This window comes from Panthera tigris, chromosome A1 (assembly GCF_018350195.1).
Source record: "Panthera tigris isolate Pti1 chromosome A1, P.tigris_Pti1_mat1.1, whole genome shotgun sequence".
Lineage (NCBI taxonomy): Eukaryota > Metazoa > Chordata > Mammalia > Carnivora > Felidae > Panthera > Panthera tigris.
The window spans coordinates 94,229,604-94,257,090 of NC_056660.1; the positions used below are offsets into that span (position 1 = coordinate 94,229,604).

The 27,487-nt window shown below is 42.4% G+C and overlaps 1 protein-coding gene across 1 annotated transcript; it reads left to right on the top strand.

Annotated features, from left to right (window-relative positions):
• The first annotated feature begins 13,355 nt into the window (after window positions 1-13,355).
• On the top strand, window positions 13,356-19,644 carry ARL14EPL (ADP ribosylation factor like GTPase 14 effector protein like). The gene is made up of 3 exons (XM_007086831.3): window positions 13,356-13,448; window positions 15,372-15,511; window positions 19,285-19,644. The coding sequence occupies exons 1-3, from the start codon at window positions 13,356-13,358 to the stop codon at window positions 19,505-19,507; spliced, it is 456 nt and encodes a 151-aa protein (XP_007086893.1). The 3' UTR covers window positions 19,508-19,644.
• The last annotated feature ends 7,843 nt before the right edge of the window (window positions 19,645-27,487 follow it).

The following is a 27,487-nucleotide window of genomic DNA, read 5'->3' on the forward strand; positions in this document are numbered from 1 at the left end:
AGTTTTTTTAAGGCATGATGGGAAGTCACTTCTAGAAGACAGAACAACAGAAACAAATTGAGGTACAGCAAATACAAAACGTGTCCTGAGATTGGGAAGTAGTTCATGAAGAAACAAATGTTACTATGACATTAGTAACTGAAAATAGCACAGCAATATTTACTTAATAGTTATGCTAATAGCAATAGTAAATATACAGTAATAATAATCAGTGTCATAGTAATAATAGTAAAACAATTCAATCTTTTTTAAAAAAATTTTTAACGTTTATTAATTTTTGAGAGACAGCAACAGAGCACGAGTGGGGGAGGGGCAGAGAGAGAGAGACACGCACACACAGAATCCGAAGCAGGCTGCAGGCTCTGAGCTGTCAGCACAGAGCTCGACGCGGGGCTCGAACCCACAAACCAGGAGATCGTGGGCTGAGTAGAAGTCAGATGCTGAACTAAGCCACCCAGGCGCCCCAAACAATTCAGTCTTTTTCAAAAGAAAGCAGTTTGCCTGCACACCATAGAAACTTTTACTGATCTTTGTTCAGGTTACAAATTGTGTGAAATCAGTTTGACTAGTTTTCCAGAACAGAGATGCTGGAGCTCTCAAAACTACATACCTCTGCTGACGCTCTTCTCCCTTGCCTCATTCATGTCATCTGCCAGCAGCCACTCTATTGTTGTCTGGGAAAGGCATTTAGTAGAGTCTATAAATACACAGATGCTATCTCCATGCACTTGTGGCTCAGCCTTACCGTAGCCTGGACCACGCCTCCACCTGCCAGCAGACCCTTCTGAAAGATGTAGACTTCCCCTACCTATAGCTCTTGCTTAGAGCAGCTCCATCCACCTGGAATGCCCTTCCCACTGTCTCTCTACCTAGTTTCTCCGTTCTTTTTTCAAAATGAACTCAACTGGCACCTCTTCTCGGGAGCCCTCCTTGATATCCCTTTCCAGGGAAAGCCACTAGTCTCTCTACCCCATCCCCTGGCCCTGGCAGTGTCCTGAGCAATTATGATGCATATGTTGTATCTGTTTGATTTACATATCGCCTTCTAGACTTAGGAGCTCTTTAGAGAGAGAACCATGTGTTACTTGTCTTGTTATCTTTCACACAGTTCCTGGAAGGTAACAGGTATGTAATCAATGCCTGCTGAGTGAATGGTTGGAAAAGCAGATGCCCCTGGACGCCTCTGGAGCTGGAGCCACGGCTCCTGGCTCGGGTTATCAGCTCCATGCACCATCGGACTTCCATGGAGATTCCCCGCTAGGAAGCCTGCCTTTTCAAAAGTACAACTCATTACAGTTTCATAGTGTAAAAGCACCTTAATCAAACACTAGCCACAGTGAACCCACAGCAATAGTGCCCAGACAATGAAGATTATTCTCAGTTGGATTCTTTCATTAGACTGTTAATAAGCCCAGCGCGAGCTTGTCCAGTAGCTGACGAGGACGCTAACACATTTAGGAAGATAAAACTAGAAACTTACCTACCACAGATTTCCTCCCTAGATGCTTACCGCTCTCGGAGCCAGTGACTTTTTGATTATTTCATAAGCAACACCTTACACCATACTGAATTTATTGAAATTGTTTGACTACAAGTAACAGATTGTCTCAGATCTCTTTCTTCCTTTTTTTTTTTATTGTTTATTTATTTATTTTGAGAGAGAGAAAGAGAGTGGGGGGGGGGCGGGGGGGGGGGCAGAGAGAAAAAGGAAGAGAGAATCCCAAGCAGGTACAGTGCTGTCAGCACAGAACCCAACACAGGGCTTGAACTCATGAAACCGTGAGATCATGACCTGAGCTGAAATCAAGAGCCAGTCACCTAGGCACCCCACAGATCCCTTTCTTTCCTACATGAAGGGTAGTAATACTTCCTTACCCGGAGAGTAGATATTCTATCACACTCTGTTATTTTCATTAAATAATACAGTCTATAGATCACTCTGTATCGCATCATAGGGATCTTTCCTACTCTCTTCTCATGTTTATGGTACACATGGATATACCATACTTTATTCAACCACTTGCCCATATATGGGCATTCCAATATTTTGCAATAATAAGTGTTATCACGATAAATAAGCTTATAGAGCCATGTTCCCTGTATCGTCCAGTGTATATTACACATTAATATTCAACTAGCTACAAACTGATAAAATAAGTTAATACAGCTCTCCAACACAAAGATTTTTACTCTCCAGGAATTAGTAAGTGAACCGAAGAGTGTTTTAGTACGTGAATCCTTCATTTGAAAAAGCAACCAATTTTAAATATTGTCCAGAAAACCTGAAGACATCTGAAGATGAAAGAAATCATAGTTTCTTAGCAAAAGCTATGTAGAAAATGCAATACATTTGCATTTTCCATTCCATTCCAAATATTCCATTCCAAAAAATGGAATAGCAAATTTAGTGAGGTATTATTAATTTTTATTCCATCTTTTAAGATTATATTTTAATCTTTGTGAAAACATGATGTAAAACTCTTCTGAAGATTTGCCAGTTAAACCATGAGTTTGAACAGCTAATAGATTTTGCTTGAGAAAATTGGAAATAGTACAGGATAATTATTTTGTATGATTTATTTTCTTTTTTCAATTGAAGCAATAAGAGGAAGTAATAATCTTCAATCCCCTGGCACACTGTTCTTTCTTAGCACTTTAATTTTTTTTTTTTTTTTTTTAAGTTTTCAGTTGGAACTTTTGGTTGGTGAAAATCCTCATTCTTTAGACGGCTTTCCTCCATCTGGTTTTAAGAGGATTCCTGTCCTTGCGTTTGGCCCTTGATGTGATCATACCTTCTGTGTTCATCTTGTGTGGTAAAATCAGGGACGAGTACCTTTTCCTGTGGAATGTGTAAGAACAGAGCCAAATGCTGGCCAAAGAATGTATATTTGTAAGATGTGATTGTGGGAAAGCCTGGTGGGATTTTTAGCTGCTTTGAGGTTTTTGGATCTTTCATCAGCGAGATGGGATTGGCAATCCTTAAATGGCAAGATGGCAACATTTTTATATGCAAAATTTCCTGTGTGATCTCAAAAATATAGCAGTTGCTTAGCGGATATAAAGTTTAGATCAAATATACTTAATTCTGGCACCACCGTAAAGTATTGTATCATTGCCAGATGGATTGCAAGCTCTTATAACTGAAGATTTTGTTTCTTTTCCCTTGTTCTTTGTAGCAAAAGTAATTAGGAATAAAATGGTGGTTTTTTACCCTCTAATTCACAAATGAACGGGGTGGGTATGAACCTGCCAGTGAAGCGGTTTTAATGACTCACAGCACAATATCAGAGTCCTGGTGGCAGAGGACAATCGTTAGAGGGCTGTAATTTAGAGATTAATATATACCTTAGGCACGACTTGTAAACATGACCTGGCTTTCTCTTGGGACCACACAATTTTTTCCCTAAATGGTTTTTAGCTTAAATGTATATATGTTTAAATTTTGATATGCAAGGTTTACTGTGTAATCTGAAAGATACAGCAGTTTGCTTAAAGGATGTAAAGTTTAAATCAAATGTACTTAATCCTGGCACAACCTTAAGGTTTTGTAGCATTGCCAGATGGGTTATAACCTTTTCTAAGTGAAGATTTTGTTTCCTCTCCTGTTCTTCTTAAGAACACTATATATATACTTTATATATATATATATATATATATATATATATATATACTGTACTATGTATACTGTAATATATACTATATAAATAACAATGTATAGATAATATATAATATATACAAATTATACATAATATGAATAATATATAAAATATGATTATCATATTATAAGATATTATAATACATGAATATATGAATCATAATATATCACATAATGTAAATAATGCAAATAATAAAAATAAGAATATATAAATAATATATAATTTTACAGTGGTAATATAATACTATAATATTAATGTAGTTATACATTACATAATATAATTATAAATTGTATGATAAAATAATTAAATTATATAATAATATAGTTATAAATTACATAATAATACAATATAAACTATACTTTATAGATACTATATATGTGTGTGTGTGTGTATATAAAGTATCTCTACTTTAGAGATACTATGTGGGGGTGTGTATGCTGTTTACACTGAAATATAAATACAGCCTGGGAGCAACTGGGGTTAACATTTGTTGAACATTTGCAGTCAACATAGGAGACTCAATAGTAAAGTCAAAACTTAAGCTTGAGACTCACTGCTTCGGGGCGATGGGAGATGGTGAGCAGATTTGCCTTCATTCCCTGATGTCGTATGATTTTAGAACAGGGTCTCGGTGGAAGAGAAAGTCAAGGATCACTCTCCACCCCTGACACCCACCCCCCTTCCCATTTGCCACCTCTGCTCCTCTCCACCATTATTAAAAAAGCGTTCAACTGTAGGAGGACCTTAGAGGCCTTGTGTCTTTTTCCCTGGAGGGCTCTACGGTTTCTCAGCAAAACAAAGGAAACAAGGAAGAACATTTTCTCTTGTTTCCACTATTCCTTCCTTCTTTTTCATCCAACTGAAAGGTATGTGCTCTTTCTCTTTACCCCCCATCGCTGGGCTTGATGCGTCGACTCTCCTTAGGAAGGAGAGAGCGAGGGAGAGTGGGAGGTCAGTCATTTCAAGGATGCTCCTTTTCTGAGGATGCACATAAACTTGATTCCCTCTGAGGCTGGTAGAGAGAGACAAGGCTAAAGCAGGCCACCAGATATTGACTCTGAATAAATATTGCGATACTAATGTGTTGTCGTTAAGAGTGGAAGAAAATTGGGGTCCTGTTGTTACAGTGTGGACTGAAATAAAAACGGCAGCAAAGAAATGCATAGAAAAGAAACTTACGGGGGTCTGGAGTGAAGAACCTCCATCCCTAAAAGGTGGGATGAGTAGTTGGAAGTATATCTGTCAGGACAATGCTGTGGTAGGGAGGAAGAATTTCCTCTGCCCTTCAAGATTTTTCTCACTGGACTTAGAATCAAATTGACAGGAGACAGATTAACAGGAGAAAATCAGATTGAATAGTGTACATACGGGGAATCTACATGGACATGGACATTTCAAAGACAGTAAGGCAACAGGACACTTACGCGAACTAAGAAGGGGCTAGGGGTCTGAAGATAGGAACAGGAGGAAAACTCAGCAGGAAGGTGAAAGGGGATGTTTGAAAAACAGAGGTGCCCTCTTATGTAGATACATTTCTTAGGTAAAGGGGAGTCTCTGTTATTGGCTCTCATCCTGGTGCAAGCAGGCAGTTGAGGGGGGAGTGTGTGTAAAGAGCTTTTCCTGAGTCTGCTGGGTTTTGATTGCGTTTCACTTGCAATAATGTTCATGCCAAAGGTCCCCCTACAGCGGAAAATGGCCTAATCTTCTGGCATCATTAAAGAGTTGTCTTCCTTCTTTCCTTTCCATTGATGGGGCAGGCTAAACACACAGCTTTCTGTTTTTTGTAGTCTTTGAAATTGCAAGGAAGAATGAAAATGTGTAATTCAGGAGATCCAGGTTATAACTAAGGTGTGACTGGAGAGGCCCTTGTGGCTGCGGATCTTTAAGTGACCCAGATATGCTTTTCAGGAGGTTTAGTTACAGAGTGATGCCCGGTTACCACATTCTGGCAATGGCATTAACACCCCTGTGGTCACATTGTCAATTTCTGGTGACCGTCCCTTCAAATTACTTTAAAAGCATGATGTTTGTTTTCACATTATTTTATATTGAGCCACAGAAGGGTGTGTGTATGTGTGTGTGATGTATATTTTATATTATTTATATATCTTTATAAAATATATATATTATAGTATATATATAGTTATATACTATATATTTATAAAAATATATATATTTACAGCAATATATATATAAGATATATATAACTAGGATACATACTTATATTTTGTAAATAAAGTTGTTTCTAAAGTGTCCACATTGTTTATCTAAAAAACACCCCCAAAGGCTTGGATCCAAGTTACTATGAATACTTTTGGACAAATGGCAGTCGAGGTTTTGTTAGAGGTTATTGTGCAGTTTTGTGGCTTTGAAACCAGCTGACTCAGCTGGGAGGGAGCAGCAGGGGAATGGCTTAATTGATCACCAGCACAGTGTTTCTCTTTACCAGGGTGTCCCTGGTGGGATCTGCGTCACCTGTCAATTACCTCAGTGACTTATCATTTTAGCAGGTATGGGAAACTAAGGCTGGAGACAGAATGAGATCAAAATAGCTCGAATCTCTACTGTGAGTCGCAGCTTTTAATGAAAACCTTTCGATCCATTCACTACCACACTATGCATTTGAATGTTCTCTATGGATGTCTATGTGTGTGTCTTTTCTAAATATTTTCTGAGGAGTGTCTTCCAGATAGTTCTCAGATTACACAGCTTTATCAGCTCCTGAATAAAAGCAGAGGTCAACTTTTGGGCTAGAGTATAAACTGAACATTTTTCTTGCTTTGCTAATTTGCTAGTGTCATTCGGGATGAAAAGTAGGAAAAATAGGGGCACCTGAGTGGCTCCGTTGGTTGAGCATCTGACTTTAGCTCAGGTCATGATGTCGCAGTTTGTGAGTTCGAGCCCCACATGGGATTCTCTGCGGTCAGCGTAGAGTGTGTTTCAGATCCTCTGTTCCCCTCTTTCTGCCCCTTCCCCCACACTCAAAAATAAATAAACATTGAAAGAAAAAAAGAAAAAAATGTACTTCTTCCACCTTATGCAAGATATAATTAGCCCTTGGGGCACCTGAGTGGCTCAGTCAGTAACCACCTGACTCTTGATCTCAGCTCAGGTCTTGATCTTAGGGTCGTGAGTTCAAGCCCTGTGTTAGCCTCCTCGCTAGGCATGAAGCCTATTTAAAAAACAAAACACAAAAGGATATAATAAGCCCTCAAAAATTCAACTCTATGGTGCTGGGGGCATCCTAAAAATAAGTGTGAATGATTCAAGTGTGAGCCATTTTCCTGCATTCCCCTCTATGACCAGTGCCCCAGAGTGACCAGGAAGATGATCTGGACCTGGGCTGCTTCTAGGGTGACATAGTTCCCAAGGCCTCCATAGAGCCAGCAACTTGCCAGGTGATATGATTCTGAGGTTTCAAGGTAAACAATTTATCCATGGTGGCTCCTATCCTAAGCCAACTACTTCATTTGATGTTCAATAGAAGAAACAATGATTTATCCTGATGCTGGTGAAATGTCTGGCTGTATAAAGCTATTCTCTATGTAGCATTTTCTGAAGGCGTTTTCAAGGTAACTTTGCCTACACATGACTTTCTTCTTTTTTCTAAGTAATCTGTGCCCCCAACATGGGGCTTGAACCCACGACCCTGAGACCAAGAGTTATAGGCTCTACTATCTAAGCCAGCCTGGCACCCCACTGGCTTTCTTCTTTTATGCTGACTTCTGAATCCCATCCTGAAATCAGATGTGGCTCATGTGCCTCAGGTGGAAGTCTTTTCCCAGCACACCCTTTGAGATGTGAGGGCAAACTTGAGGTTATCTAAAGTGCATCCTCCCTCAGTCCTTCTCCATACCTTCTTTTGAAAAGGACAACAATATCCCCTCCCTCTGCAATGTCCTGTGTAGAAATGGTGGTCATCATTAAAACAAATACATATTTTTAAGTTTATTTATTTATTTTGAGAGAGAGAGAGAGAAAGTGTGCGTGAGTAGAGGAGGGGCAGAGAAAGAGCATCCCAAGCAGGTTCCACGCTGTCAGCATGGAACCCAACAAGAGGCTTGATCTTGAGGTTCTCGAGATCATGCCCCGAGCCAAAATCAAGAGTCAGAGGCTTGACCAACCGAGCCACCCAGGTGCCCATAAAACAAATCTTAAAGCTGTGTAACATCCTGAGAAAAGCTTAGTTTTGGGGGCCAAAGAGATCTGGGTTTCAGACTCATGTAGCCTACTTGTACCTGTGGGGCCAAAAGGATCTTTCTGGGCCTCAGTTTGGTCATCTGAAAGATAGACATAACATCTAGTTCACAGTCGTGGAATTGAATGAAGTAGTCTAAGTGCCTGGCGCTTAGTAGGTCTCTAATAATTGGCATCCACTAGCCTAATATTCAGGGGGTACGTATCGAGCAGTAGGCACTAGGTAAAGAAAGGTGTAAGACCACTTCCAGAGCTGAAGACCCAGTAGAACTCCAGTTTTCTCCAGGTCCTCAATCACAGTGAATTAGAGCTTATGCCAGCATGTCTATCAGTGAACTGCCTTCTCCAGGAAGACCGTCTTGCTATGAAGAAAAATGTCCGCTAAACTACCCAGTGTTCTGGGGGCGCACCTGGGTGGCTCGGTCGGTTCAGCATCCAACTCTTGATTTTAGCTTGGGTCATGATCTCACAGTTCGTGAGTTCGAACCTTGCATCGGACTCTGCACTCGTGGACTGTGCAGAGCCTGCTTGGGATTTTCTGTCTCCCTCTCTCTCTCATTTAAAAATTAAAAATAAATTGAGTCAGTTGATTTCCATTCGGGCTCAAAGCCCCATCCTCGGCCACACCTGGAGGACCCCTGCTCTGGGAGTCTCTGCTCCCTTGGGAGCCTCTTCTTTTTGGGCTAGATCATATTTTGGGTCTTTCATATGCAAGCTGATGTAATGTGAGGACTGAACACAGAGTTTGTTAAATCGATGTTCTCTTTGCGTTCCATTAAGTGTGATAGCCTAGGACATACCACATTGCTTCCATCCCAGACTCTTCTACAGCCTGGAGCTGTTGTTTTTCAACTCCAGGATCAGCAGAGGTGGTGGCAGTGGGTCTTCCTGCCTCTGTGCAAGGGTTTTAAATCTGACTTTTGTGTCCTAGACCCCTTTCGGCCAACAGGGTTAGATCTATGGACAATTTCCCAGAATGTTCGTTTGTTTAGGATGAATTTTTATGTTTTTTTTAAATTATATTTAAAAATTTTGTTGTTGTTGTTATTTACATAATCTCAACATCCAGCGTGGTGCTCGAACTCACAACCCCAAGATCAAGAGTACCATGTTCCTCTGAGCCAGCCAGGTGCCCCTAGAATGATGTTTTTAATCATATGAAATAAGATCTGTGAGGTTACAAAGGAAAGCAATTACACTGAAAGACACTTATCCAAATGTTAAAAACAATTTGTGATAGCAGTATATGTGTTTCATTATTCACCTATCAAATACATTCTAGCAGTGGGCCAAGAACTACCATCATTTTAAAGAAGGGGTAAGTGTAAATAACATTTGGACGGGTCGACAGCAATTTTAACGGGTGATGAAAACATCTGTGTTTTCAGTGGCAAGAAAGTCACAAGTACTGCTAACACTATTATTATTTGTTGGTTGCCTTGTAATAGAAGGAAATGCCAGAATTTCAGTTAGAGGTTAGTGGGAATAAATATGTACTGTATTCTTTACTCATGCAAGGTCAAGAGCCCCTGCCCTGGGAAAACCAAGCAGGGGGGAAAAAAAGGGGGAATTCTGAACACTTTTATTACTTTTCCTGGGACAGATATTTTGGGCTTATAATAGAATCCAATTAAACTTCAGTCCCCAGGGATATTGTATCATAATTTCCTTTTGCTTTATTTGTAATATGAAGAAGCAAGTCCCCCTACCCCCACCCCCAATCTATTTGTGGAAAAGTGTATTTCACAAAGCACTTAAATAAAAGGCTCTCAGGCAGAGGATTTACATAAGATACTCATTTCTCTCATTGCGGTTACACGGATGCCTTTTCAGGAAAAATTCTAGCTTGCAAGGATAATCATGAGCTCGTATTTATTCCCATGAGGAGGAAAACTTGTTACATGAAGAGGGTAGAGGGTTTAGGGTCCCTTGGTGGGGGGTGGGGGGTTTGGGGAGGAGAGATTTTCTTCAGGAAGCACCAAAGAGATCCCAAGCCTGCAGGGACTAGAGAGATCAGGGGAGGTTTCTGGAGCCTTCTTGGAGCAGAGACCAGAGTTCAAAGGTCAAGTGCCGAGTTAGGTGGGAGGTGAGAGGTGTGTTTGTTACTGGGAATGGTGAGATCAGGCAGGCTCAGCCCTGAATGGGGGTGTGCGGGGAGTCGAGTGTAGACATGGGTGAGTTGGGGGTAGTTGGGACCGACCTTCTCTGCTATGGTGGGCTTGTGGGGTGTTATTGTGGGAACTCATCAAAGTCTTATAATAGGAATGAGATAAAGAAATATCAGATTTAGGAAAATATTATCACAACCACAATGGTTTGGATGAATTGAGGGTGGGAAGAAAATACAGACAGTAGTTTTAGGATCAGATGGCAAGACTGGTTGGAGAAAACTAACACCTACTTGTTGTTGTTTAAGGGGAGTTTAAGGGGAAGATTCACCTGCAGGGCTCATTAATGATACAGATTACCAGGATTCTGCTTTGCAAATTGCAAGCCCAGTAGGTCTGGAATTTGAAAGTGTAACTGGGGGCCAGGGGTGCAAGAGCCAAACAGATGAGGTTCTGCTGCTCACAGTTCACAAAATCCAATGGCAGAGAGAGGAGGGATGGTGAAACAGGAAAGGAATTTATTTCAGCAAGGCCAACACCAGAAAGATCTCAAAGATTGTCTCCAAAATGCTAGAAATACTTGTAGGTTTATATAAGGGAAATGTGGGACAGAGGTGGGTGGGTCTCCACAGGTGGGCAGTGCAGGTCAGGTGTATCTTTGTCTTGGGATCAGTCACTTGGGGTCTTGCTGGCTCAGGCCAGTCCTAATTGCTTGAGCCGGTAGTTGGGTTCCCGTAGGGTCTGCTTTGCTCTCAGGGTCTTTTGCCAGAGTTAAGAGGTAAGCTGGAGATTTCACTCACATGTGGAATTTAAGAAATAAAACAGATGAACATAAGGGAGGGAAAAAAGAAGAGAGAGAGAGAGAGAGAGAGAGAGAGAGAGAAGCAAACCGTAAGAGAGTCTTAACTATACAGAACAAACTGAGGGTTGATGGAGGAACGGGGGGGGGGAGGGGGGGGGATGGGCTAAATGGGTGACGGCCACTAAGGACAATACTTGTTGGGATGAGCACTGGGTGTTATATGTAAGTGATGAATCACTAAATTCTACTCCTGAAACCAATACTACACCATATGCTAACGAACTGGAGTTTAAACAAAAATTTCAGAGGTGCCTGGTGGCTTCGTTGGCTAAGGGTCCAACTTCGGCTCAGGTCATGATCTCACAGTTTGTGAGTTTAAGCCTGGTGTCGGGCTCTGTGCCAACAGCTCGGAGCCTGGAGCCTGCTTCAGATGCTGTGACTCCCTGTCTCCTCTGTCTCTCCCTTGTTTGTGCACTCTCTCTCTCTCTCTCTCTCAAAAATAAATACACATTAAAACAATTTTTTTAAATAAACAAAACTTTGCGAAAAAAGATAAGCTGGAAAGATCTTAATTAGGAAGTAGAGATGGAGGTCAGAATGGAAGTAGTTCTAAGTCCTCCTTCTTCAGGAAATTTACAATTTTTAAAATAGCTCCGTGTGATTTTATCTTCAGATGAATTGGAAAATACTCTGCGAGTGTTTGGCTGATCACAAGTGACACTGCATGTGAGACTGTCAAAGGAAAAATTGCACGGGACACAGGTAAACAGGCAAGACTTGGTTCAAGACCGTGATGACAGGGGAGAGAAGCCAGAACTCAGTGTGAACTCAGCGTGACCCAAAAGGCAGAAGGAAACAACTGGAGGGCTTGACAGAGGCTGATCCAGGAGATGTGTCGAGCATGTTGAGTTTGCAAATGGTTTTCTCCGTGATTAAGCCACCTGTGTTTGCTAATTGGCACCCACCAATTAGCAAGTTAGGCTCTACCTTCCCACAGAGACTGGCAAACGCAAACACAGGTGCCATCTTCCTGGCTGATTACATTTCAAAGGGATGCCTCCTAATCTTTGAGCAAGACATTCCTGGGTTGTAAAACTGGCTGGAGGCTCCGAGAAGATTTACATGTCAATGGGACAGAGAAAGAATTTATAACGATGAGTTTTCTGAAGTAAAAACTCTGGGAAAAAGGAGGTCAGTTTCAAGAGTCAGGAAGAAGCCTGGGCTGGGGTTTCGTCAAGCTGACGCAAACGTTAAAGCTGTCCTGATCAAAGGTAAGTACCATTAATACTAAGGCCGCTATCTGTAGGGTGGATTCCACCTGATAGAGAATGAAAAGGAAAATCAATTGTTAGGGAAAGAAAACTCAACTTCCTGACCTACTATGGGGAACTGGAGAGTGCGGGATACAGAAGAGTGGACGGTCTATGACTTAGACCTGGGAGAATGCAAATACGCGGATAGATCCAGCTGGCAAGCAGCAAGCCTGTGGTGCCAAACGCCCCAGGGACCTTGGTAAAGCATAAGTCAGGCTTCTTCGGTAGAAACAGCACCCTTGTAGACAGTCCCAGCAGTGGATGAGAGGTAAGACAACCCGCAGGGCTGTGGGAGTCGCCTCTGGAGCTTGGTCCTTTCTGAGAGAGAACACTGCAGAGCAGCCTGGGATATGCAATTTGCGATTAGCATCCCGTGTTGACCTCACCTGAGTCACGCATCCATAAACGGCACCCTGTGTATACAACCAAGTATTTCAGAGCAAATTGCAGGCATGTTAGCAGCTGGGTTTTATGGACACCGGATGCCTTCCCTTTTGCCCATGTTGTACTAGAAATGTGTCAGAAAACTTGAGTGAGGAAGCCAGGGCTTTTAGAGCACCCTGAGGAACTATCTGCACAAAGAGGTGACACTGAACCCACAAGAGCGGATGGGATTTTCACAATGTTACTGAGGACATATGACATTCACGTGTCTTACTTTTTGTCAAGGGATTATGTGTAATGGGGGAACAATGGGGGTCTAAGAATGCAGACTCTTAAAGAGAAGTGGGGTGCCTAGGTGGCTCACTGGGTTTAGCGTCCGACTCTTGGTTTTGGCTCAGGTCATGATCTCACGGTTCCTGAGTTCGAGCCCCACATCAGGCTCTGTGCTGACAGCAAGGAGCCTGCTTAAGATTCTCTCTCCCTCTCTCCTTCTCTCTCTCTGCCCCTCCTCTGCTCACGCTCTCTTGCTCACTCTCAAAAATAAAATAAACATTTAAAAAGAGAGTGAGAGAGAGAGAAGTGGATGGTCCCAGGGTGGTCTGCTCCAGCAAAGTCTGTGATGCTAAGAATGGTTAGAAGTTAGGTGTGATTTGTTCATGGAACTCCCGGCAGATAAAAGCATTGGTCAGGTGGTCTGGGGGGAGGCAGATATGGGATTTTGGAGTGAGGGGTAAAAAAAGAAGCCAGGAGAGTAGATGGCTTTTGCAGGAAACCTGGCTTTGAAAGAAAGAAGGATGTAGTGAGAGAGCCAGAAAGTCCCAGGATTAGGTTACCGGAGATATATCATACTAATGTGTTCTCTTTCAGTCCCAGTTCCTTCGTTTAGTGATTGGAAATGAATGAACAATCAGAGAAGAGTGTCATGCAAGAGGGACACACAGGTCAAAGCTCTCCTGAGAAAGACTGTCAGATCGGACAAAAGCAGCTGGTATGGCAAGTGGATATTAGGGTTTCATGGTATTTGGAGAGGTCTCAGCTCGGGGATCTCGGAGGTGAGCCTGGTCTTGGGTGGAAGGTGGGTCCCATCAGGATTTCACAGGAAGGTTCTCTGCTCCTCCATATGGGTGGGGCTTTTCCCCCATTTCTTTCTGCTCTCTGAGGGGCTGGTCTCACTTCACGTACCTCCTCTCTGCCACTCACCTCCCTTGATTTACAACCCAATGTTCTGTGCAATAAAATCCTGCCCCTTGGAGAAAAATATTTGCAGAGACTATAGTCCAGTGTTTTTATTTAACAAGCCCTAAGGTTTTTTTTTTGCCCCCTATTACCTGCTGGTCATGATTCTAAAACTTGGTACATATTAATTCATCAAACTTGTATCACAGGGTACTATCGTGACCCCGTTTTGCAAAGGGAATCAGTGAGGCTTAGAGAAGTGGGAGCTTGTTCAGTGCACACCCCTGACAAGTGGCCAAGGTTTGAACTTGCGTCTCGTGTCTGTGTTCTTACACTTTTGTCATGGAACTGACAATGACAGTAAACGATATGAAGTTGTCTTTATTTCACAGCCATACCTAAATACAGAATTGTTTCATACAGTCTAGTTTGTAAAACAAACCCATACACACACACCAAAATGAAAATTTAAAGAAACATGGGGCACCTGGGTGGCTCAGTGGGTTAAGCATCCAACTTTGGCTCAGGTCATGATCTCGTGGTTTGTGTATTCAAGCCCTATGGCAGGCTGTGCACTGACCGTGTTGTGTCTGCTTGGGATTCTCTCTCTCTCTCTCTCTCTCTCTCTCTCTCTCTCTACCTCTCCCTTTCCCTCTCCCTCTCCCTCTCCCTCTTTCTCTGCTCTTCCCCTGCTTGTGCTCTCTCCTTTCTCTCAAAGTAGTAAATAAATAAACTTAAAAAATAACCCAGAAAATTTAAAGGAACATATTTATATTATTTTAGACAAACTGGACTATTATTATAAGCTAAATCAACTGCAGACAAGGCTGAAGTTGTTACTGACTTGTTACGTTGAAATCCACACTTTGAAAGTTTCCCTTTTGTTTCCAGGTGTGGTATTTCATCTCTGTATGACAGCCTGTGTGTTTTGGGGCCAATGAGATTATATTCTTCTGAAATCCTTCAGAATAGCATTCCCTTCCCTAGTGACCTATGTGCCACATTTTTGAAATAAGGTGTCAGGATTTATTGAAGAAGCATCTTTGTTCCTTGTCTTTCTCAATTGGGCTCCATTTCTTTTCCATCTGTAAATGTCCCCAGATGGAGTCTTTTGAAAATCTCCACTAACACTCTAGAAAGCCATGCGAGGAAGATTTTCTTCCTTAAATCTGGCTCTTACTGAGAGTGGATCCTTCAGGTGGGTGCACACTGCCTTGAAGTGATCCAACAACATGATTGTTGTGAAACATATTCCAGAACACGGGGTGGGGGGAGGGGAGGATGGGGCTGTGTGCACTTTGGGGTCCCATTGTGGTTTGAGACCCTTCACCTTGAGTTTCTGCAGCCAAGAGTTGCAGAAGGGCTCTCTTCCCTTTTTCTCTCCCTCCATAAAATGCTAATTCTGACTTTCATCCCCATCAGATTTGAGAAGCCAACTGGTATTTTCCAGGTGTAAAAGGAATTCTGTTCCTGCTGGGTTGTTTTCTATGGTTTTCCTTTTTTAATTATATGAGTTTTTTACTGTGGATTTCTTCATTCAGAAAGAATGACCTAACGTGAGGAAATTTACACGTGAGGACATTTATATCATCTTTAGAGACTGAATCAAATAAAACTGTTTCTTTCTCTAGGTAAAACATCTGTGCTTTCATGATATTATGGCGGAAGTTTATTTTGATACAACATAAAACAACTCTCAAATTCTTACTACTAATACATTTTATTTGTTTCGTAGCAACAGATAGAGCGGCAGTTAAAATGCTTGGCATTTCAAAACCCTGGACCACAGGTAGCGGACTTTAATCCTGAAACAAGGCAGCAGAAAAAGAAAGCTCGGATGTCAAAGATGAATGAGTATTTTTCTGTAAAATACAAGTAAGATCATGATTTATTGTATTTGATTTGCAGGATTGTAACATGCCTGAATTCTCCCGGACAAAGCAAAGATTGCCTCTTCTTTATGTTTTAAAAATATCTTTTCTTGGGGCGCCTGGGTGGCTCAGTCGGTTGAGCATCCGACTTCAGCTCAGGTCACGATCTCACGGTCCGTGAGTTCGAGCCCCGCGTCAGGCTCTGGGCTGATGGCTCAGAGCCTGGAGCCTGCTTCTGATTCTGTGTCTCCCTCTCTCTCTGCCCCTCCCCCATTCATGCTCTGTCTCTCTCTCTGTCTCAAAAATAAATAAACATTAAAAAAAATTAAAAAAAATATCTTTTCTCAAGTGCAGTATTGCCCCACGTATTTGGAAGTTAGCAACTTCAAGAAATAGACAATAATCCCAGACTAGTAATCAGTTTTTTAAAGGTACCAGAAACCCTTGGATTAGAGTAATAGCTTTAGTAAGAAAGATGATTAAAAGTAAGAAAGATGTAGGGTCCAGCTTTGGCTCAGGTCATGGTCTCACGGTTGGGGGGTTCAAGCCCCGTGTCAGGCCTTGTGCTGACGGATCGGAGCCTGGAGCCTGCTTCGGATTCTGTGTCTCCCTCTCCCTCTCTCTCAAAAATAAACATTAAAAATTTTTTGAAAACTTAAAAATTTATGCCCATTAAAATACGCCTTAAAAATAGTGAAAGACAAACCACAGGATAGGAGAAGTTATTTATACTTTGGAAGGTCAGTATCCAGAGTTTATATAAGTCAATAAGAAAAAGATAAACATCTAAAGAGAGAAATGAACCAAACAATGAAGAAAAGGCTAATGAACATTCAGGATACAGAACCTCATCAGTATAGCAGAGAGGTTCCAGAGAGAGGCAGCATTTAGTCTGACAATACCAATGTTGATGAATTTTGTTTTTTTATGTTAAATCTTTTTTAACATTTATTTATGTTTGAGAGATAGAGCACGAGTGCGGGAGGGGCAGAGAGAGAAGGAAACACGGAATCCTAAGGAGGCTCTAGGCTCTGAGTGCTGGGCTCGAACCCACAAACCGTGAAATCATGACCTGAGCTGAAGTCGGACGCTTAACCAACTGAGCCACCCAGGGCCCCTTAATTTTTTTTAATGTTTATTTATTTTTGAGAGAGAGAGACAGAGAGTGATCGGGGAAGGGGCAGAGAGAGAGAGAGAGAGAGAGAGAGGGAATCTGAAGCAGGTTCCAGACTCTGAGCTGTCAGCACGGAGCCCAACATGGGGGTCAAACTCACGAGCCACGAGATCAGGACCAGAGCCGAAGTCGGACACCAAAGCGACTGAGCCACCCAGGCGCCCCAGATGCCCAATGTGGGGCTTGAAGTCACGACCCCAAGATCAAGAATTGCATACTGTACCGACTGAGCCAACTCAAGACCCCAAGGGATTGTTATTACTTAAAGCTGTGGTTCCTCTTGGAGGGCCGGGTTGAGGGATGCTGTGGGCGGGCCATGGAGAAGACCTCAGTGCCATAATACTCTTTTATCAAGCTGGGCAGTGGGCAAGTGGAGATTTGGTTTATTCTTCTTCTTTACCTGTGCATTTATGTTTTGCACACTTTATTTTTTAAGTTCATTTATTTATTTAAAAGTAATCCCATTGGGCGCCTGGGTGGCTCAGTCAGTTAAGCATCCGAGTTTTGATTTTAGCTCAGGTCATGATCTCACGGTTCGTGCAATCAAGCCCCACGTCAGACTCTGTGCTGAGTGTGGAGCCTTCTTGAGATTCTCTTTCTCCCTGTCTCTCTCTGTCCTGCCCTGGCTCGCGCATGTGCTTGCGTGCTCTCAAAAAATAAATATATAAACATTTAAAATAATCTTTGCCACCCAACATGGTGCTCAAACTCATGACCCCAAGATCAAGAGCTCTTCTAACTGAGCCAGCCTGGCACCCCTGTTTTGCACACTTTTGTATGTCTGATATTTGAGAGTTTTATAAAAGAAAGCATCAGATGAACAGGAAACTATAAAATCTGTGTGTTGGTATCAGAGTTAAGGCAAAGGAATATTTTTGGGTTAAGGCAAGGTGACAAGGACAAGATCTGGTATGTGCTCTCTGGTGGCTTCATGACCACGGTTTCCATATTGGATTTTTTTTTATTAATTTATTTTTTAATGTTTAGTTTTGAAAGAGAGAGAGAGAGAGAGAGAGAGAGCATGAGTAGGGGAGGGGCAAAGAGAGAAGGGAGACACAGAATCTGAAGCAGGCTCCAGGCTCTGAGCTATTAGCACAGAGCTCAATATGGGACTTGAACCCACGGACCGTGAGATCATGACCTGAGCCAAAGTCAGACTCTTAACTGACTGAGCCACCCAGGCGCCCCCATATTAGATTTTAAATCTCCTGGTCTGCTGGCACCTGAATTTCCTGGTGGACATGGGAGGGGGTGGTCTGTGCATCCCACAGACAAAGCACTCCAGATGTAAATCCTCTTTGGAAGGTATTCCCGATAAAGTGAGAAAACCGGGCAGCAAGTTTCCATAGTGATCCCCAGCCTCCCCTGCTTTGTTAGGAGAGGGAGGAAGAAGAAACAGCGTTACTCAGCTGAACCGGAAGAGAGGAGATTCTGTGCCTGTTTCAGGATAAAGGGAGCAGAAAAGTGGACAGTCTCACCACACCAGCTTAGGGCCAGCCCTTGTTAATTTTTTACTTCCAATTGTTAATAAGGGATACAAGCTATATAGAGGCACTTTTGTCACACTGAGGCTTTCACGCGGCTCACTTTTGAAGGGTTTATTTCAGAAGGGCTCTGTTTGGAGAGGGTGGCAGAATTCTTGTGGAAGCTTTTGCCTCCTGGACGTGTTGCAGGGGCTGACAGAGAAAGTGTGGGCACTTAGAGCAGGGTGTGGGCTCCGCTGCTTGCCTCGGGTACAGAACTAATTGCCTTCACTTAGCTCATGATGGATCCTACCACCTTGATCACCTGCTCTCTCTCCTTCCACTGGGTAAGAAACAAAATCAGAAAGGAAGGGAAGCAAGGGTACCTGGAGACTGTTAGGTAGCAAAGGACTGTTAGTGCGTGTGTGTGTCTTTCTTCTTAATGATGATGGCGTAGTAATGCACAGTTCTAATATTTATCTCGAGTTATTAAAAATATAACTGTATTCACTGTAGTGCTTTAAAAAAAAGTTTATATATTTTGACAGAGAGTGCATGTGCATGCACAAGTGGGAGAGGGGCAGGCAGAGAGAGGGGGAGACAGAGAGAGAATCCCACGCAGGCTCTACGCTGTCAACCCAGAGCCCGACGCGGGGCTCGAACTCACCAACTGTGAGATCATGGCCTGAGCAGAAACCAAGAGTCAGATGCTCAACCGACTGAGCCACCCAGGTGCCCCTCCCTCTAGTGTTTTTGTTTTTTTTTTTTTATAGAAAGAAAAAAAGAGTGCAATTTTTCAGGGAAAACTTCATCAAGGATGATTACAGTTTTGAAGAAAAATTGGGGGCATTCATAGGAAGAAGCTTTTATTCAGCTGTTCTTTCTCATTTGCTTCGGTGGAATATTCTGTTCCCCGGCATGCTGGGAAAACAAAGTGACTAGCCTGGCCGTGTTGGGAATCCGTGGCATGTTGGCTGAATTTCCCCAAACACCACTGCCATATCACATTCTGGAGCGTGGCTGGGTAATCTTGAGGATGACATTTGCTCAGAATAGACGGGCTGTATTTATGAAGTGAGCTGCATAGTCCTTCATTCTCCGTGCTGAGGAAACCGGGACTGTCGTCTGCTTTCTCGGCAGGGTCAGGAAGAAGTACGACAAAAGTGGCCGGCTGATCTGTAACGACGCCGATCTGTGTGATTGCCTGGAGAAGAATTGTCTGGGCTGCTTCTACCCTTGTCCCAAGTGCAACTCCAACAAGTGTGGGCCCGAGTGCCGGTGCAACCGTCGGTGGGTCTATGATGCCATTGTCACCGAATCTGGGGAGGTGGTCAGCACACTGCCATACCCCGTTCCTGACTAGGAGCTGTTCCCTGGGAACAGCTTTGTTTCTTCTTTCTGTTTCTTCTTGACAGTGAAGCCAACCTCTTTCTCATGGGTGGATTTTAGGGCTTGGGGGAAATGCTGAGAGAAGATGCTGAAGGTTCATGTTCTCTGAAACTGTAGAACAATGTAGAATGGGCAGTCGCTCCAATGCCTTCACTCGTGACCAAAGGGTGACAGTGCATGGTCTCAGCATCGCCTCCCCCGAACACCTCCGTCTCTGCCCTCAAGTCAAAAATGTCTTTCGTCTTTACTGGTACCTGAGAAGATGTAGTTTTAAGATGTTCAGAACTCTGTAGCTGAGAGCTCTCCTTACAGAGAACATACAATCATAAGTTTGTAAGAGCTAGCTACCCTTGCAACCTTACACACCACAAGTTCCAAGTCCGACTCACTTCTTGAATTAAAAATACACCCCCACACTCTGTGACTTTGCACTGTATTGTCTTGTTTTTTATATGTTGATAACATTAAAATTAAATTTGGTAATACCTGGCAGTATTTTTATGAAAAATTTGTATTTTATTTGCAAACTTGAGAAATTGGGATGACGGTATCCTACACGCCAGTGGTTGACTTTTTCTTTGCAATTCAGGATCAGTATTTCAAGATTCTTTTCAAAAGGAGGAAACAAGTTATGTAAAAGTGTGTTGTTGTAGGTTAGTTGACTAAGTAGACGTGATTTTTTTCAATTCTGATACATTGTAGAAGGTTATACAGACCTTTGAGCTGAGCCTTCTTTGGATTTGCTTTTATTTTTTTAATTAATTCCTTTTTATTTGGGAGAAAGAGCATGGGTGGGGGAGGGGCAGAGGGAAAAAGAGAAAAAGAGGAAGAGAGAGAATCTCAAGCAGGTTCCAAGCTCAGCATGGAGCCCAAGGCGGGGCTCCATCCCGTGAACCATGAGATCATGACCTGAACTGAAATCAAGAGTCAGATGCTTAACTGACTGAGCCACCCAGGCGCCCCTGGGTCTGCTTTTGTAACAGAATCCTCTGCTTTTGTAACAGAATCCTGTTTACCCTAAGTCAGGGGTCTCATACTTCAGAGTGCAACAGAACCACTTGGAAGACATTTACATCATTGATTTTGCTGTCCCCCACCAAGAGTTTTGGATGCCTTAGGTCTGGGGCAGGGCTCAAGAATTCGCATTTCCAAGGTGATGCTGCTAGTGTGTGCATTTCACCTGTAGAACCATTAATTCAAGTTATATGAACAATATAATATATGGAAGCCTTTAAATAGAGTAATGTATAATTTTTTAAAAAAAGATTTAGTATCGGGGCGCCTGGGTGGCTCAGTCGGTTGTGTCCAACTTCAGCTCAGGTCATGATCTCGCGGTCTGTGAGTTTGAGCCCCGCATCGGGCTCTGTGCTGACAGCTCGGAGCCTGGAGCCTGCTTCAGATTCTGTGTCTCCCTCTCTCTCTGCCCCTCTCCCACTCACACTCTGTCTCTATCTCTCAAAAATAAATAAATGTAAAAAAAAATTAGTATTTGATTTTAGAATAAACTTGAAATGTTATAAACAAGAGTTTTCAGGGTTTATTTTTCCTTCTTTATCAGTGTCCCAAGCACATGTGCCAGGGAAGGTTCCGAATGATTCTCGACTTGTTACTTGACAGTATGTTTTGGGACTAAATTAACAAAAATCCTAAAAGTTATGCTATGACTATGGTATTCCTGTGTACGTGGCCTGAGAACTTACTCTGTTTTCCACATAATTTCCTGGGTTTTCCAGATTCAACTCCCTTTTACTGAGCCTCTACTTAACATTTGTGAGCCACACGTGATGCTAAGTGCATCCACTTCATCACCTTGAACCGTCACCATCCTGTGAAGAAGGCGTGAAACCCAGTGACCCAGGTCTGATCCTTTGAAATGCTCACCAGCCACCTGCCAGTCAAAGGAGTGGGGGGAGCTGTTTTGTCTGTTTATATTTTGTTTTGTTTTGAGAATATTGTTTTGCAAATGGCTGACCAAATGGATTATTTTATTATTGATTTTAGAATCATATGGTTTTAAATTTGAAAAGGAATCTTCTATGTTGTCCAGCTAGTGAATTGTTCAACAAATAACCAAGAGGTTGTCCTGTGCTGGGGAACTGGGCTAGGCAGAGATCCAGCTGTGAGCATAGGCCAGTGGGTTCCCGTCTTCAAGGGGATTTTGGACTAAAACCTGTCTTGCTGTTGTTTTATTTTTACGAGCGAGGAAATTTAGCCCCAATGAGATCAAATGACTCAGTTAAGGACACACAGAAGACCTGGCCACTCTTGGTATTTTTGAACCCCAGTAGTAGGTCAGTCTTCTTTCCATGAAACCAAGCATTTCCCTGGTTTGCCTGATCATGAAATTCCTTCAAATGCTTTTAATAATACTCATTCTGAGCCCTACCCTAAACCTCAGGAATCAGAGCCTCCAAGGAGGGGGCCTGGAAATCCATACTTTTTTTTCCTCCAGCACCCCAGGTAAGTCTTAATGATCAAGTAAGTTTGAGAAACACTGCCGTATTGCTAGCTGTCCTATTTTCATGTTAATAAATAAATAAATAAATAAGGCAGGGAAGCTGGGTAGCTCAGTTGGTTAAGCATCTTTGGCTCATGTCATGATCTCATGGTTTGTGGGTTCAAGCCCTGCTTTGGGCTCTCTGCTGTCAGCACAGAGCCTGCTTCAGATCCTCTGTCCCTCTCTCTCCCTATGCCCACCTCGCTGTCTCTCTCTTTCTCCCCCAAAAATAAACATTAAAAATAAAATAAGGCAAATTAACCTTAAAGTGTCTTTACCTTTGGTCTCTTCTTATCATTGAGTCTTAAACATTAGATGAGATAATCTGATTTAACTGGTTTGGGGGCGCCTGGGTGGCTCAGTCAGTTGAGCATCCGATTTCTGCTCAGGTCATGATCTGATGGCTCCTGAGTTCGAGCCCCACATCGGGTTCTGTGCTGACAACTCAGATCCTGGAGCCTGCTTCAGATTCTGTGTCTCCCTCTGTCTCTCTCTGCCATTCCCTGCCTTGTGCTCTGTCTCTCTCTCTCTCTCTCAAAAATAAATAAACATTAAACAAAAATTTTTTAATTAAAATAAAATGTATTGATTTAAAAAGTATGTTGGTAAATCATGTTGGTAAGTTCTCCAAGTAAAGCAAAAAATAAAGTAAAGAATTTGAATGATTACTAAGCAGACCCTTCCTACTGCTTTTATAGAAACCTAGCGAAACATTTGATGAAGTGCTTTTTTAGAAACCACATTATTTCATCTTGATCTAATGCCATTTCTATGCATTTTTTAAAAGGCTCCTGCACTAAATGATTATGGCAAAAATAAATCTAGGGGAATTGTCAGAAATTTATTTTGCAAGTGTCTAATTTTTATCACAAAATGAACAAAGCTCTTTAGTGATCTGAACTAAATTCAGATTAGCCAAGAAATGTAGCTGTCCTGTCTGATGACACGAACCAAGGAAATTGTCTTGTCATTGTAACAGGATTTTCCTCTTTCTTGCTTGGCTATCTTTCAATTCTGGCATATGTCTTCATGAATATGTATAGAAGTTGTAGATATCACAGATCGTTCTTCCATAATGCCTTGGAAACTGAAACGTATGAGTGGGTCTGCGGTGCTTGGCCATAGAGGTTATTTGCTGCATGCACCCAGGGGATTCCTTTCCCATAGTCTACACTGCCAACCACACCTCCTACAGTTAGTTGTTCAGCAAAGTGGCCCTGTAGGCAGGTGCCATTGGATATGTGGATTTCTCTATCTCTCTTTTTTAAGTTTATTTATTTTGAGAGAGAGACAGAGCGCCTGCAGGGGAAGGGCAGAGAGAGGGGGACAGAGGATCTGAAGCAGGCTCTGTACTGTCAGCACAGAGCCCTATGTGGGGCTCAAACTCACAAACTTATGAGATTATGACCTGAGCAGAAGTTGGACACTTAACTGGTTGAGCCATCCAGGCACCCCTGATGTGTGGATTTCTCAATTGCTTGCATTTATTGACACTTTTAATATGTGCCAGGCATTGAGTGCTTTAGCTTACCCCGTAGATAAAATCCTTTTATCTTATTTCTTTTCCTTCCTTCTTCCTGGTGTCTACAACAGAAGTCAGTTTTCAGGAGCATTCAGGAGAGTGGCCCATATTTATGATCCAGGCTAAGCAGTTTTACTCTGTGTTTCTTTTTCAGAATCTCTATATTTTAATCCTGTATTTGGAATATTCTTTTTCCAATTGACAGATTTCCTAAAATTCTGCCTATTTCTATGGTACTTTTCCTTCATCCTATAGAAGGCAATGGGCTTATCATCACTAGTCATGCCTAACAAACAGTGGATTTTGTGTTTACAGTTTGTAGTTTTAGCTGTTTTACACTTTATATGATTGTGTTCTTGGTTTTTTTTTTTTAATGTTTATTTATTTTTAAGAGAGAGACAGAGCACGAGCAGGGAAGGGAAGAGAGAGGGGGACACAGGATCTGAAGTAGGCTCCAGGCTCTGAGCTGTCAGCACAGAGCCCGATGCAGGGGTCAAACCCATGAACCATGAGATTATGACCTGAGCTGAAGTAGAATGCCCAACTGACCTAACCACCCAGGCACCCCTGTCTGTGTTCTTTTTAAATTCGCCAATGTTTAGGTCATATATAATAAATTCAAAGAGATCAAGGACTGGGTTTAAATGGTTTTCTTCAATAGTGCTTTCAACAGCCCTTCATGCTTAATAGATCCATTCATTCATTTATTTATTTGTTCATTAACCAAGCACCTCTTACTTGCCAGACACTTTATTAAGCACTAGGGATACAAGGTGTAAGAAAGAAAGAAAAAACCCTAGGCTATATGAAGTAAAAAGGAACCCCCATCATCATTCCTCCTGTCTGAGGCCCCTATCCACCTGCCTGCTTATCTCCTGCTTTCAGAGACATCTTATGTTTGTTGTATATGTAATGTCCAGCCTTTTTAGCTGTACTTAGAGGAATAGAAAAAGTGTATCCACCCCAACTTTCTATAAGCTGAAGTTCCTTGTTTGGGTTTTGATATCAAGGTAATGCTGGCTTCACATAAGAAGTGGGAACTCCTTGGAACACCTGGGTAGCTCAGTTGGTTAAGTGTCCGACTTCGGCTCAGGTCATGATCTCACGGTTCGTGGGTTCGAGTCCCACATTGGGCTCTGTGCTGACAGCTCAGAGCCTGGAGCCTGCTTCGGATTCTGTGTCTCCCTCTCTCTCTGTCCCTCCCCTACTCAAGCTCTGTCTCTCTTTGTCTCTCAAAAATAAACATTGAAAAAAAAAAAAAGAAGTGGGAACTCCTTTCTTCTATGGAAGGCTTTGTTTCAGATAACATTTTTCTTCCTCAAATACTTGCTGGAATTTGGCAGTAAAGCCATTTGGGCCTCAAGGTTTGTTTTTTAACCCATTTTATTTAAATTTTCAAATTTGTGAACATTACATCACACAAAATAAACTCATCATTTTACCTATAAAATATTTTCTGCTAATTTTAACTGTAAACTACGAAAAGGAGAGTACAAACCAGTATCCTTTTAATAAATTCCTTTCCCCTCTTAAATTAGCCCGAATTGGGTTCTGTTGTTTATAAACCAAACACCCTAACTAGTGGAGGTACCACCCAGAAAATGGAGAGACATTTATAACTGCAGCAAATTCCTTTTCAACAAAGTTTTTTTGAGATTCGTGTTCCTTTTCTTTTTTAAGGTATACCTAAGGCCTGATTTAGGAGGTCTGAGTTAGAGGCTCTCCAGGTTCTTTTCAACACATCTGTTTCCAGTATGAACCGGTATGCTCCTGCAATGGCAATTGAAAACGTGTTGTTATACAACTCACAGAATGTGTCAGCTGAAATAGAATACAAATTACCTACTTTTCAGGAGTTATTGCAAGCAAGTCCCAGAGACAGAAGAGAGAAAGAGAGAGAGGAAGGAAGGAGGGTGGGGGAATGCTTCTCTTTAGAACTGCTTGAGATTCAGAATCTCCTTCCAGCTTTAAAATTTTCTATAGAGCACTTGGCAGCAGAGTAGCATTAAATTATATGATTTCTATGATTTTTGCATATATTTTTGGAAAATGAGGCTCATTTGCATTTTGCAGTTTTTAATAACCCATTTTCCTAAAAGGTTTGTAGAGAAGAAAAAAAATTACATGTATGGTTTTGGCTCCCTCTGCTGGCCATTCTTGGGCACTTTAAGTCTACACAAGAGACTCCATCGCTGAAATAGATTTGGGATTCTTTTCCCCTGAAAGTTCAATTCAACATTTAGTTTAACGTCTCCAAATTTATGACAGCTCTTTAGGTTTGGTAAATATATTTTTATTTTGCTACTCTTTTTTCTTTTTGCTTCAGAACTATCCCTGAAAACAGGAGGCATTTAGCAGAAAAATAGTTTAGAAAATATTTCAGATAAAATGCGTAACTCACATGTCTCTCAAGCTGTCGGTGGTGAAGGTACCCAATGGACTGATATGTGTTTTGTTTTGTTTTTTTAACTTTCTTTGTTGTTTTTCCACGATCAGCATGTAGGCATGTTTATGACAGTTGGGGTTTTGCAACTACAAAGAGCTGGGGCTAATTGAAGCCGAAAAAGGGTCCATCCCATGTAAGGAAATGTACAAGAGCTGGCCTTGGGAAGAACAGATGCCCAGGCAGCTCTGTGGGGCTGGGTAGCATTGTCCTCCAGGACCAATTGCCAGGTGAGCTGGGGGAGAGGCAGGTTGTTAGGTGTCCCAGTAGCTAATTAATGCAACAAACAAGCCAAAGAGGAAGACGTAAGGTTTTGTTTTTTTTTTTTTTAATTTTTTTTAAATGTTTATTTCTGAGACAGAGAGAGACAGAGCATGAGTGGGGGAGGGACAGAGAGAGAGGGAGACACAGAATCAGAAGCAGGTTCCAGGCTCTGAGCCATCAGCACAGAGCTTGATGCGGGGCTTGAGCTCACGAACGGCGAGATCATGACCTTGAGCTCAGGAACCTTGAGATCATGACCTGAGCCGAAGTCCGATGCTCAACCGACTGAGCCACCCAGGCACCCCAGAAGACGTAAGCTTTTAATCACTGCCTCCCTTTAGAGGGAGACTGAAACCAGACAAAGCATGACTCCCCCTGTTCCATTTTCCTAATGGTTGAGTTCAGGTGGATCTGGGCAATTGCTGCCAACGAGCCCTGAACAAAGGCTTCTGCAGTTTCACACACCCTGTGTTGGGGTCAATAAGCTGGGGGGGGGGGGAGGTCAGGTCTAGGATAATGGCTACTGTAGTCAGTAATGGCTGGAAAAGTAATGGCTACTGTAGTCAGAGGGGGGAAAGGTGTCTTTCAGATTCCCTTCTCCTCTCTGTAAGGAGCCCCTTCCCGAAGTGCCTAAAGAAGATGTGTGTGTACCCAAAGCCTCAGACATAGAGACCAAGGAGTGAAGACACTTGGCCAGAAATTGAGATGTGCCAAGAACATGTGCCAAAGGCGCCCAAGTCCTCGACTGTGACTCCCTCAAATTCAATGCACTGGCTGCACACCCTGCTGCCATGGGGCGGGCAACCTCCCTCCCGAAGTCTGCCAGGGAAAGCTTTTGAAATTGCCTGTGGTCAGGCTGAAAGATCACACATAGGTTTTTAAGTAGGAGCCGGATTCCTCCTCATTGTTGGGGTGAATCGGCTCCTGGGGTCAATCACTGGAGTTTTAGAGTCCCTGGAGAAAGTCGTTGAGTGGTCCCGAGGCGGATCAGAACCTACCCTTCACAGACTAAAGATCCCAAGAAGACAGCATGGAGAGGGAAAAGGGGATTTACCCAAATAAGATCGGGAGCTGTTGCAAAACTGAGAAACGAAAAGTTAGGTGGGTCAGCTCACTGCCCATGTACAACCCCTGCTCTGGTCTCTCCATTCTTAGAAAAAGCAAAGCAAAACCAGTTGTAGAAAAGATATCTCTTGAGGCGCCTGGGTGGCTCAGTGGGTTAAGCATC

Excerpts from the sequence above, each read along its gene's own strand:
- ARL14EPL (XM_007086831.3), top strand. The coding sequence starts at position 13,356 with ATGAATGAACAATCAGAGAAGAGTGTCATGCAAGAGGGACACACAGGT. Across the intron at positions 13,449-15,371 it reads AGATCGGACAAAAGCAGCTG|CAACAGATAGAGCGGCAGTT; the intron begins GTATGGCAAGTG and ends TTTGTTTCGTAG. Across the intron at positions 15,512-19,284 it reads TATTTTTCTGTAAAATACAA|GGTCAGGAAGAAGTACGACA; the intron begins GTAAGATCATGA and ends CTTTCTCGGCAG.